Source organism: Megascapheus bottae, chromosome 22 (assembly GCF_031878675.1).
Source record: "Megascapheus bottae isolate mThoBot1 chromosome 22, mThoBot2.hap1, whole genome shotgun sequence".
In the NCBI taxonomy this organism is placed as follows: Eukaryota; Metazoa; Chordata; class Mammalia; order Rodentia; family Geomyidae; genus Megascapheus; species Megascapheus bottae.
In genome coordinates this window covers 17642034-17655703 of record NC_143530.1, presented here as the reverse complement: position 1 = coordinate 17655703, position 13670 = coordinate 17642034, and the positions used below count along the sequence as shown (strand labels likewise).

At 42.0% G+C, this 13670-nt stretch overlaps 1 protein-coding gene across 1 annotated transcript in view; it reads right to left on the bottom strand.

Moving 5' to 3' along the window:
* LOC150048318 (cytidine monophosphate-N-acetylneuraminic acid hydroxylase-like) overlaps nt 1–13670 on the bottom strand; it is a 137164-nt gene that overhangs the window by 29540 nt on the left and 93954 nt on the right. The window contains 1 exon segment of the mRNA XM_090355276.1: nt 13388–13491. Within this exon segment, the coding sequence (XP_090211402.1) occupies nt 13388–13491 (104 nt within the window).

Sequence of the window (13670 nt, the reverse complement as noted above, 5' to 3'; positions counted from 1 at the left end):
GTGTGTGAGTGTGTGTGTACATACATGCTAGTACTAGGGTTTGGACTCTGGGCCTTGTACTCTTGCTTGAGGTCAGTGTTCTACCACTTGAGCCACACCTCCACTTCTGAGCTGGTTAACGGAAGATAAAGAGTCTCATGGACTTTTCTCTCCATTCTGGCTTTGAACCAGTCCTCAGATCTCAGTCTCCTGAGAAGCTAGGATTACAGGCATGAGCTATCTATGTCTGACAAGGACATGCTTTAGGAACAGGAGAGAAGAATGGCTCTTCTGGTATGTCACTTGATCCCCTGTCATCTATACTCCTCTGACTTCCTACCTGGAGCATAATTGCTTTTGCATCCATATATTTATTCCCCAACTTTATTCATACTATATGTATATGAATTACAAAGATACACATATGCTTACAATGATGTAATCCCTTTGCAAATATTTCTCTGAGCACTTTTGCTGCTTAATTATATATTATTGGCACTATACCTATTTTGTTTTCCCTCTTCGTTTTGTTAAGGTGACAAGCAATATTGTTTAAGTTGGAGATGTACAATGTGACTTGATATACTTCCACATTGTGAAATGATTGCCAGCAAGTCACCTAGGGCATCCAGCACCAGACAAAATGACCGTTTTTCTGTTTGTGTATGGTGAGACCATTTCAGATCTACTCTCTTGACACATCATTATTTGCTGATGATTGTTAACTCAAGTCCCCATGCTGTACATTAGCTCTCCAGAATGCATTCATCTTATAACCAAAGAGCTATTTCAGGGTTTAGAAAAATAGACACGTCCTGCCAAGTTTAGCTGCCTGACTGCAATCTCGGCACAGGCAGGCCACAGTAAACAGAGGTGGAACGAGAGATGTCATTTCTGGGACACGCTGACCTGTGGCTAATTTCTCTTAATGATGTTCTTAATTCTAATTGCAGGGGTTGCTATAGCTGGCTTTAAGGGGGAGATTTTTGAATGGTTCACAATGAGAACTGTTCTCAGGTAAAGAGACCATAGGTGTTGGCAGTATACTAAGGATCAACCAGGGAGCTGCCTTTGGGTCAGTAGCGACAGACCTTTGAGCCAGGCTGGTCTCAGTTGTAGGCATGTGAGACAGACACAGGAAAATGAGTAGGGAACCTCTTGAGTTCCTAATCCTACTTCAAAAATACTCCAACCACCTCTGCCTGACCCTGAAGATTGAAATTCTATCATGAAAATTCATTTCTTTGGATTTGAAGATGTGTTCATTGTTCAAATGTAAATCTTTCAAGAGGGATAATACATTTTCTTGTTGCGCTGATCAGAGAGCTTTCATTGTGAATGACAGAAACTTAACTCACAATAACAGAAATAAAATAATAGACGTGAATAGAAAAATAGAAATAAAATTGAATTTGGTTTATACAATTGCAATATCCTGGCTTCAAACACAGCCAAGTCATGTGTTGATATATGGTCACCAGACATCTTTTAGCTTTGGGTTAGGTCTTCTTAACTTTGAATTGGTTTCATTGGGGGTGCTGGGCAAAGATGGCCTCTAGGAGTCTATACATACTTAACAAATTCAAAGGAAAGTGAGGCTCTTTAATGGTGATCACAGCCCCAATCTCAGGACCACTTTTCTTTGGTTCATGAGTCCTGTGGACTTGTCTGAACCAATCATTGTGACTTTGATAGAATAAGTGTCTGTTATGCGTCAACAGATGGAAGGAGAACCACACGTACTGGTAAAAGCAACATGATGCCACGATACTTACCATTTTTCATACCACTGTCAACTATCAGAGAGAGAGAGAGAGAGAGAGAGAGAGAGAGAGAGAGAGAGAGAGAGAGAGAGAGAGAGAGAGAGAGAGAGAGTTCTATAAGAGGAAGCATAGTAGAGATTGCACAAAGACTGGTCCAGAGTTAGGGGTACATACTGAAAAAGCCTATAGATGGGGCCATTCTACAAACAAGACTCTAGTAAGCCCATGGCATGTAGTCTATTCTTCCACTCTGCCTATGAACACACAATGGCTTAAGTAGAGGTGTTAGGATTTGCTAGCTCGAAGGATGGATGGGGGTGGGGGTGGGGTGGGAGGAATGAGCCAGACCAATGACCCCAGTTATGAAACTTTAGGCCCTACTCCTTCAAATCCCATATTACAGTGGTATATTTGAAAATAGGGGAAATTAAGGATGTAGGAAGGGGAGATTACCAAGGAGAAAAGACTGAAGTAAACCAGGAATGAAAGCCATCAGGAATACGGCTGTATAGCTGTGGCAGAGGGGTAAGGAGGGAACAGATGAGAGCACACTGCCCTTTACTTGATCCATACAATGCCACTGTGGCTAACACAGTGATGTTACTGTCTGAACCAAGAGATATGAGACCCAGAAGGCACTGTAAATTACGATATGGGGACACTTGAAGAAGCCAAGGATGGCTTGAGCAGCCACTCAAGGAAATAGGATCACCCTAACTATGGCTACTAACTGCCAGAAGTGGTTCTGTGGTTCAAGAGGTAGAGTGCTAGCCCTGAGAAAGTTCAAGGACAGTGCCAGGCCCTGGACAGTTCCAGCCACAGAACTAGCAAAAAAAAAATCCTTTATATTTGTATTTTGAAGATGCTATTTTAGATTGCTTCAATCTATCATATTTCAGGAGGAGCCTCTAAGTAAAACCCCTGGATACTCTGCAATGTCTGAAGAGGCAACATTGTTGACATGACCCACCTCTGAAGACCCAAAGAATGTGAAGCATCCAGGCTGTTTTTTGTTGCAGCTGGGAAAATAAAATATCCCCATGGGTCCTTAAACTCAGACAGTGCTGAGAGGCAGGAAGTGTCCTCGCTGCAGAGAAGGCAGCAAATACAGAATGGGGACACAGGGTTAGAGAGAATAGTTGTATCAATTATTAATGTAGATGTAGCATCTAATAATTATCATCTGCCCCACATTCTTGAAAACCAAGACTGGGGTACTGGAGGTTCCTTCGCTGGCATCCCAGGTCCTTCTGCCCCCATACAATGATAAAGCCAGGTTTTCTAACCCCACGGGAAACATCTCACAAACTTGCCTCCCAATCTTTGTGAAAGTCCTAGGACAGATCGGATCACCGGAGGCCAGTGCCTAAAGCCTCTGATCAGGTGCTGATAGAGGGAGCTCAAGGTAAACCTACTTTGTGTGTAGGAAGATATTCAGGGTAAATTCCTGAATCCATGTGCAGAGTGTGGCCTTGGACAAGTTAAGCAACTACTTTTTGAGATTTGGTTTCCCTCATCACTAAAATAGGGATAATAACATTCCTGTCTTAAAAGTAGCAGTGTGTATTGGACTTTGGCAGATTGCCTGATACATATTAGTTGACCATGTCACAGTGGGAGGGTCCTGTGACCACAGAATACATGAGCTGACCTTCAGTCCTTTCACAGGAGGTCATATCAGCTCATCAGAAATGACTGGCCCTGGAGTGGATGCCCAGTTGTGCAGTGGGATGTTCTGTTTTTTTGTTTTTTGGGTCTTTTTGGTGGGTCCTGGGGCTTGAACTCTGGGCCTGGGCGCCATTCCTGAGCTCTTTAGCTCAAGGTTACCACCCTACCCCTTGAACTACAGCCCTACTTCCCCTTTTCTAGTGATTAATTAGAGATAGGAGTCTCCCAGTCTTTAGTTCCTTAGGCTGGCTTTGAACAGCTATCCTCAGGTCTCGGCCTCCTGAGTAGCCAGGATTACAGGTATGAGTCACCGAGCCCAGCTTGGGATGGGCTTTGACAAGGAAAGACGGGTATAGGTGAGAGAGGTACAAGGGGCCAGTGCTGAGGACCATTATGTCTCCATAGAGGCTAAGAAAGAAGTTCCACGGAAGCTAGATCAAGCCTGCGGAAGATATGCTGGGTTAATGGGCATAGAATATTTTAGAAGGGAAAGATTTTGCTATTCATTTCTGGTTTATATCAATGTTGAGACTCAGAGTCCTTGGCTCCACGGTGAGGCAGCTTCCCTAAAGAAATCATCACATCTCCCTCCACCCACAGTTTAGGTCCTGAGCCCATAAAACAAGCACAGGAGCTGGCAACGACTGAATCCACTCTTTAGAAGGAGAATCCTTGAATTTGATACAGATGGTTTATGGCTTATGATGGAATTACAGTCCAAGAAACCAGTTGGAAGCTAAAGATCTATCTTTGAACATACATTTATTATATCTGACCTATCAGATGCCATAGCTTCTACCCCTGAGCTACATCCCCAGCCTGGGTGCTGGTGGCTCACTATTATACTTTCTCTTTACTCTGAACATTTTTTTCTCCCTGTTGCCTCCCCCCCCCCCACCTCAAGTTACTATGGAGAGATAAACATGAGGTATGGGGTTCTCTCCTCTGGAGAAGAAAATAAATTCCAGTTGAGGTTCAAGCTCAACAGGACCCATTTGTTGGGTCATGGTAGTGAAGCAAGTCTGGCTTCTTAAACGCAATGTAACATGTATACAAGGATAACCTAACACTAGGAATTATTATTAGGCATGTGCCATTCTCACAGTCTACTGCAGGGATAGGCCAGAGCCTACAGGACCTGTGCTGGCAGGACTCAGGACAATGCAGACTCATCACTACAACAGTCACAAATGTCTTGCTCACGGGGTTTCAAATGTCCACTTGAACTTAATCCTTAACAGCATCTGTGTACCCAGCGGGCACTTGAATATTTGTTCTTAGCTTTGGAGGGCACTGATATTTTAATTTAATTTTTTTCTAAGGGAAATACTAGCCTGAGGCCCCTGGAAACATTGTTTCATTGCCTGGTCTTGTAAAAATGTGACCTATTTTATGCAGGCAAATTGACTGTGGTTCTAGAATTCTTTTTTATTTTTATTTCTTCCTGCAAAAGGAATAAATGAAGGTTTGGGTATCAGTCAGCTACAGGCTTGGACATGATCAGTTCTGAATGGTTACATTTATGGATACAAGATCTTTATAGGCTGATTGTGTAGGTCTATAACTCAAAAAGAAACAAGAACAAAACAAAAAAAAATCCACTTCTCTTTGGTTCTGTGCTGGGTTATTGACCCTGGCTGTCATTCTGAGTAGCAGACCATTGCACTGGCATCAAGACTACATCCTTCAGTGCTGTGATATTTATGGCATCCTTCAGTGCTGTGATATTTATGGTTACATGTAACAGTTCAATCTTCACATCTTGTTTGACTCAGGTCAAAGGAAAAGCAAAACTCCCAGGTTTCTACCTGTTCATAGGCTTGAGGCTGAGTAGGAAACAAAGAATCACCCCTTATTACAAGTTGATAGCTAGTGATAAGGAAATCTAGTATGTATATACTTCAGGGAAAGTCCATAGAGATGGAAGCCCTAGTTATGGGGTTCCTTTCTCATTCCTCTTTGGCCCGACAATGCACAGTTAAGGAAAGACAGAGACTGAAAGGAAAGAATGATTTCAAAGGACAAGATGCAACACAGCTTGGTAAATGAAGCAAAATCCAAATGCCCAAATCCAAATATTTAGGCAAGTTTGGAAAACCTTCCTACCTTCTTAAAAATCTGAGACCACTCTCTGAGGAAGAAAAACATTGGCCGAGAATCTGAGGGTCTGATGATGCAGTTGCTCTCTGCGGATTTCGCAGTGGAAGACTCTCTAACAAAGGCCTACTGAGTATGCTGCCTGCCCTGCACACTGCCACATACTCCAGGCCACACACAGGTCTTGGGCTTCCCTCTCAGCCAGGGTCTGGGACTTGGAGTGAGAAGGACTATGACAGAACAAAGCCATGAGGTCCTTGAAGGATTATCCTGGAGGAAATGCAATTCATAGGGAAACAAAAGCCCTGAGATCAGGTCCTGTGAAACTGGATGAGACAGGGGAGTTAAAATAATAACAATAACAATAGTGGCAAAACAACATCCAGCTGCATGAATTGGAGAACATGGAAAAATGAGCAGGAAGTTTAAACCCTCCAAGGCAGTGTCTTGTAAAATGTCTGATGACTTAGGTGTTAGGTCCATTAAAATAAGAGAAGATCCCCATAAGTGAAAGCATTTCTCAGCAGTGTCTTGAGTGGCCTCATCACTCTCTGAAGCTGCTATACCTTTAGCCACAAGATACTGACGACTTGGTGGCAACGGATGGTTGCTTTGACATGGTCATTAAATCCAGTCACTGCTCCAGGGCACCAAAGGGAACAAGCTTGCCATGCAGGGTTCTTCTGCCACCTGCTGACAGCATTGGCTCATTGCAATTTCGGAATCGCCATACTTGATGGTTCATGGTCCCTTTTCTTTATTCAGATTTCTCTATTCAGATCCACAGGGGAAAGTATTTACTCCATCAGATCTGGATTATCTATTTTATTGGGTTAATTAGCCTTCATGTGTTAACTGCTAAAGAATACATGGGCATAACAGAAAGGTAGAGTTCATATGTGTATCTACATATATATATACTTAAAATTTTTGTTACTAATATTTACAAATAGTGGAGGGAGGTGTTGCTATGGAGCTTATGAAGGAATCAATATATTTAAATACAGTGTGTAAGACTGTCCATTCACTGGGAGATTGGGAGGATGCTAATAAAAGCCACAAATGTTCATATCCTTTCGTTTAGCCTTAAGAGTTCTATCACAACAAAAGGACCCCAAAATAGGTGTGCTATAACAACCCATTCATCTACTAAGCCATTTACCCATGACTATGTCACCTCAGAGTCCTACTTCCTACTACTTCACATAGGGAATTAAATTCGGTGTGAGTTCTGGTGGCGACATTCAAATCACAACAGCTTGATTTTTTAAAATTTCCCAAATAACCCTCTCATTTGCTGGCTTCTTCTATTGTTATTTCCCAGTGGTCTCCTTGTCCCCCTCCTCTTGATATACTTTTTTTCCTATAGTGTTCTCCCTGGAACACAGTGTGTATTCTTACCAAGACCCTGGTTGTTACTAACTTGTTGCTTCTCAGCTCTGAATCCACCTTTCATTGTTTGCATGCAAGAGAGAAATCCATCTCGTCTGCCAGTTGGTCAGAAGGTAAGCTCTAGAGAAGCATTAGGCAAAGGAATTTCTTTCCTGAGCTAGTGCCATCCTTTTTCCCTTTCCTTTAAGGAACCCATGGATTTTCCAGACCTGGCCTCCAGCCATACCCCACAACTGACAGCTTTCCCCGCATACTCTGGCTGGAGTCCATGAACCACTTCCCAGTTGGATGGCTTGGAACAAGTTTCATGACCTTTAGTGTCTTGTTCTTTTCTGAGGTTGTCAGATTTCTTTGGGGGGTGGGAAAGAAAATCAGCCCTTGTGCTAAGATTACCTTTCTGCATTCCTTCCTCTCTTGATCTTTGTAGCAGTAAAAGTGGGCCAAGTGGTCAGAGCTGGGTAGGATGTGAATGAAGGTGGAGGTGACAAAGGGGATGTCTGATTGAGTGTTGTGGCTTCCATCAGAGTAAAAGAATGGAATCTGAGATCTGGATGAGGAGAGGGAGGAGCAGAGGTGGGGTCCATGAAGGAAGGAGAAGGGGATCAGAGGCACAGTAGGAGGAACAAGATGTGAGGCACTGGTGGAGGGGAAGAGGGCAGGTGACCGAGGTACATGCAAGAAGGAGAGCAATGGAGGAAGTGAGAGTGTGAAAGAAGAAGTTGGAGGACCCAGTGATGAGGAGGAATTGTTGGCGTTAGGATTTCAGGAGAAAAGATGCTCATAGGTAACATGAAAATCAACTTGGTGGTAAAAAAGCCAATTCATAGTTTAAAAGATTTTATTTACTTTTTATAAGCATTTTAACATATACTCTAATACACATTATATTTATGTTTAATAATAAGTAAATAACAAGTAGTATGAATCACAGTATATAATTCCTAAACTCTGAACATTTCTGTTTAACAGATTGTGTGAGGTAAAACAAGGCAAAGAATCATTTTTGGGTGTTGATTGTAGTAGATAATTGGTGTTTCAATTACCAGTATAACTTAAGATATTTAAAGGGAAGAAATACCATGAGAGTCTCTGATCTTCAAAAGCAAAGAGGTAGATTATACCCAGAAATTAGAATTTGATGTTCCAGTCAGTGGTGTGTATTGGAAACATGAAGAGAAACATAGTCAACAATGATGTTTTCTGAGAAATAAAGCTTGTATGACCTAAATAATTACAAAAATATCATAGGAAACCCATAGATATCAGCAAAATTTAGATAAGTTACTCAATTTTGTTGTATATATATATATATTATTTTTTTGCCAGTCCTAGGGCTTGGACTCAGGGCCTGAGCACTGTCCTTGGGCTTTCTCAAGGCTAGAGCTCTACCACTTGAGCCACAGCACCACTTCTGGCTTTTTTTTATGTATGTGGTACTGAGGAATTAAGCCTGGGTCTTCATGCATGCTAGGCAAGCACTCTACCACTAGGCTAAACTCCCAGCTCCATATATATACATGTATGTATGTATGTATGTATGTATGTATGTATGTATGTCTATATATGTATATATACACATATAGATGTGTATTTATTTTGGCCCAAGACTTGAACTTGGTACCTGATGTGTTTGTTCATTGTCTAGCACTCTACCAATGGAGCCACGCCTCCAACCCCATCATTTATTTTAACCACAATATTTTAGGAGATCACAAAAGGGGCTCCTCATCTTTTTTAAGATAGAGATCTTAGTTTTTGTTTTCTAAAATTTTAAACAATTTTTCGTTGGTACAATTTACTGTCTAGTGTTCATATCTTGCATTAATTAAAGATCTACCTAGTTCACAGAGTTAAATTAGCTACATGAAATAATAAATTTTGTAAATGAATCAAGATCATTTTGAGTCAAGTTGAAGTGCGAGCTTTTTGAGCAGCTTTTGTAGGTTCATCTGGGTAAATAGATGTTTTTCTTTTCTTTTGCCAGTTCTGTAGCTTGAACTCAGGGCCTGAACACTGTCCTTGGGCTTTCTCAAAGCTAGAGCTCAACCCTTTGAGCCACAGAACCATTTCTGGCTTTTTCTCATATGTGGTATCAAGGAATCAAACCCGAGTCTTCCTGCATGCTAGGCGAGCACTCTACCACTAGGCCAAACTCACGGCTCCAGTACAGGCTTTTAAAAAAGCTTTTTGAGAAACTTAAAACAACTCATTTCCCCTTCTTCCCCAGGTTCCTCATGACTCTGGAATCAGTCTATTAAAGCGAAAAAGATGTGTTTTTATACTTTCCTTTTTAAAATTCCATGTTGAGTATCTTTCCTCCTCAGTTTTCTTCTCCCTATTTCTCATGATCCATGTCTCCCTTTTCCTTCTAATCTACCATCTGCTTCTTTAGCCTTTCCATGTTCTCCTCATAGTCTGGAAATGTTTGCTCTTCCTGTTTCTTCTATGCTGGAACCATGTCTTCCTTCCTTAGACTTCCTTTTCCATAAAGAGCTTGTTCCTGTGGAATTTATCAGTTCCTTTTTCAGACAATTATGGGTAGAAACTTTTTTGGTGGTAGTGTTCTTATGATGGAACCCAGGGCCTCATATGTTAAACACATGCTCTACTTCTAGCTACATCCCAAGCCTGGGTGCGGATGGCTCATGCCTGTAATCCTAGCTACTCAGGAGGCTGAGATCTGAGGATCACAGTTTGAAGCCAGCCCAGGCTGTGAGACTTTTATTTCCCATAAACTACTCAGAAAAAAAAAAAAAGTTCCAGAAATGGAGCCAGGGTTCAAGTGGTAGAGTGCTTGCTGGCCTTGAGCAAAAGAAACCCAAGGACAGTGCCCAGGCCCTGAGTTCTTTTGTGCCATGATTGGCACAAAACAAAAAACCTGAATTAATCTATATTGTGATTGCCAACAAAAAATATGTGACCGTTACAAAAGTACAACCTGTAATCATCTGCTGCCCAGCCCATAGTGCATTGTGTCGTTGTCTCTTTGGTATCAATGTCTTGCATTCAAGATGTAGTAGCATTGGTAAATTTTTGCATTGTTCATGTTTGGCATCTCTGTAAACAAAAGAAATTGCTGGATCATATTTTTAGTTGGCACATATTTTTAAATGTGTATCAGTTTTGTGTGGTATTAGGACAAATTTTATTCTTTTATTTTTTTTTCTGGTCCTGGGGGTTGAACTCAGGGCCTGGCCACTGTCCCTGAGCTTCTTTGTGTTCAAGGCTAGCATTATATCACTTGAACCACATCACCACATCTAGTGTTTTCTGAGTAGTTTATTGGAGATACGAGTCTCACAGACTTGCCTCCCGGGGCTGGTTTTCAATTGTGATCCTCCTATCTCAGCCTCCTGAGTAGCTAGAATTACAGGTGTGAGCCAGGGACACCTGGCCAACATTTTAATTCTTATTCTTGGTCTCAAGCTATATAGTTGCTTCAAGGAAAGGAAGCAATCTTTCCAGCTTCTGGTGACTCTTGAACTGCCTGTGGCTCGCTCATGTGGCTCTCGCCTCTGGTTCATGAGAGGTGGGTGCATTTAACCTCTATTATTCACTCATCATGAGCCTTTCCTTCTCATATGTATGCTTTATGCCCCTCACATGGTCCTGTGAGGAAAGGTAGACATGCTAATCATCTCAAAGAGGGAAACTTCAACATAAAGAAGTCCAGCAATCTGCCCCAAACTTGAACTCAGAAACTGGCATTTCCAGTGTGAGTGCCGACCGCCCACTTCCTTCAGGCAACTTACCAATATATATGTGAACTTCTTCATTCCTGTTAACCTTATCTCTGTTCCCTTTCATTCATTCACACACTCACAGATGCACCTTTAACCCATCTTTTGCCAGAGCTTCGTTCACCTCCATGACCTTGAGCTCTGTGCTCTGTCATCTGCCACCTTACCTTCCATGCCTTCTGCCTTGTCACCATGACAGAACCCACAGAGCACCTGCCCTGAGCTCTCCTGACATTCTTTTTCCTCTCAACCCCCACTCTTGCCCTTTCCTAGTTTCTGTCACCACCAAGCCCTTTTAGGACAGGATGCACCATTACTCCAATTCACTTGCATTTATTTCTACCTTGGGTTTTGCTCACCCTTTCTGTCTAGAATATTTTTCTAGCCATCTCTTCTTTAACAGTTTATTAAGCACTTTTCTTTCGTGTGTGTGTGTGTGTGTGTGTGTGTGTGTGTGTGTGTGTGTTGCTGGAGTCAGAACTCAGTGTTTTGTGCACACTAGAAAAATGTGCTACCACTGACCTACATTCATAGCCCTTGGTTTTTTGAGACAGTCTTAATTGTAGTCATCCCAGAATTCACAATATCTTGCATCTGCTTCTACATGCTGGGATTACTGGCTTGGGCCACCACACCTAGTACTTTACTGAGGGTTTTTTTTTTTTTTTTTGCCAGTCCTCGGGCTTAAACTTGGGGCCTGGGCATTGTCCTTTGGCTTTCTCAAGGCTAGCGCTCTACCACTTGAGCCACAGCACCACTCCTGGCTTTTTTTTCTGTCTATGTGATACCGAGGAATTGAATCCAGGCCTTCATGAATTCTAGGCAAGCATTCTACCACTAGACCATACTCCTGGCCCCCTTTACTGAGTTTTTAAGCCCCTCTCTCAATCTCCCCAACCTCTAACTCTGAAATATTACCTCTTTACAGCACTCTTCCTGGTTCTCTCCCAACATGAGATGCAGTTATTTTTTGCTCAGTATTCCCAACTCTTCATTTATACAAGTATAGCGCTTATGAGAGTCTCCTAGTGACATGGTAGTATGTGGGTTTCCTCACTAAACCCACTAGCTCATAATCATAACTCAGAAAGAAGATCTAGCCCAATGTCCTGAGCTAGACTACAGGATGAAACCAAGAACTTAGTAACTGAATAGAATGCTGGTAAATGTTTATATTAAGGAGCAGGTCACATCAACAGTGGGAAACAGATTTTTTTGAGTGTATACTATCTTTTTTTTTTGCCAGTCCTGGATCTTAAACTCAGGGCCTGACACTGTCCTTGGGCTTTCTCAAGGCTAGAGCTCTACTACTTGAGACACAGCACCATTTCCAGCTTTTTTTTTTTTTTAATATGTATATGTGGTACTGAGGAATTGAACCTGGGTCTTCATGCATGCTAAGCAAACACTCTGCCACTAGGCCAAACTCCCAGCTCCTGAATATAAATTGCCAACCTAGTCATGTGTATATTAGGCTCTGTGCTAAGAATGAAGGCTATCCAAGCAATCACCTTGGTTTTCAAGAAACTTGGTATTGTAAGACATAGTGGAGCATGCCTGTAATCCCAGGACTCAGGAGGCTGGGTAAGGAAGACTATGAGTTTAAGGCTAGCCTATAGTACAAAATGACATGAGAGCCGGGAGTGTGGCCTAGTGGTAGAGTGCTTGCCTAGCATGCACGAAGACTGGGTTCGATTCCTCGGTATCACATACATAGAAACAAAAAAGCCAGAAGTGGTACTGAGGCTCAAGTGGTAGAGCTCTAGCCTTGAGAAAGCCCAAGAACAATGCTCAGACCAAGGCCAGGACTGGCAAAAGAAAAAGAAAAGAAAAGAAAAAAGAAAAAGAATGAGACCAGAGAGAATGAGAGAGAGAGCATTTATGTAAGAAAATGCAACATAAAGAGATCACACGACCCATAGAAACAGCAAGAGAAACAGAAAGTCAACAACTACTAGGAGAGATACTGTCTTTTCAAAGTAAAATAAAATGTGTTAGCCATTTGTACAGTAAAGGAATATAAACATATAAACTTTTTATCATTGTAATAATACTGTATGATTCTTTTCTTTACACATGGAAATCGATTTTATAATTCAGCTGATAACATCATGTCTCAAATCACCAAACAGAATGCTGAAGGATCTGATATGTGCCAAAGAATGAGAACTCTCTCAGTCCAGGTGAAGAGAGAGACATGCTGTCAGTTTTTCTCTCCCATTTCTGCGGCTGCTTTTCCTCACATGATTGGGACTGTGTTCTAAACACTCATTGGCATCTTGGGAGAGGTTTTTACTGTTTAGCAATAAGTTGTCTATTTATCTCAACCATATCAAAAGTTGTTTGGGTTTGGGCCAGAGGCACTCACTGTTTTTCTTAATTAATTAATTAATTCTTCTAGCACTAGGGCTTGAACTTAGGAGCCTGGGCACTGTCCCTAAGCTTTTGTTCAAGTCTAGGGTTCCTCCGCTTCTGGCTTTTTGGTTGTTAATTGGAGATAAGTGTCTCAATGACTTTCCTGCCTAAGCTGGTTTTGAACTGCAGTCCTCAGATCTCAACCTTTTGAGAAGCTAAGATTACTGGTGTGAGCCACCAGCACCCGGCTTACTTGTTTCTTAAGCTCCAATGTTCTTCTTGTACTATTTCCTCTTTCCCAACTCTCTGAAAGTCAGATTTTCTGCAATGCAGGTGGCAAGGAGCATCATGGGTTGTGTGCCAGTGTGTGTGCCAGTCCCCAGGGAGGCTCACCTGGGGGAATCTGAGGTCCGTTCTTGTTCTAGCTGCAGTGCATCAGAAATGATCTCCAGTTGGGTGGTGTTAGGGGGAGTTTAATTTGAAAATGATTCCAAAACCTGTAAGAGATAAAATGAGAAATTTCTATCTTTTGCAGGACCAGGATATTTTTGGTTTCTGGTACTCAGCTCTCCCAAAGAGAGAGTGTTGCTATACTGCTCAGCTATTCATGTAGCCTAGAATTTCCAGATGTTGGGTGTGTTGTGCCCAGATTTTGGGGTCCCCAAAGACCACCAAG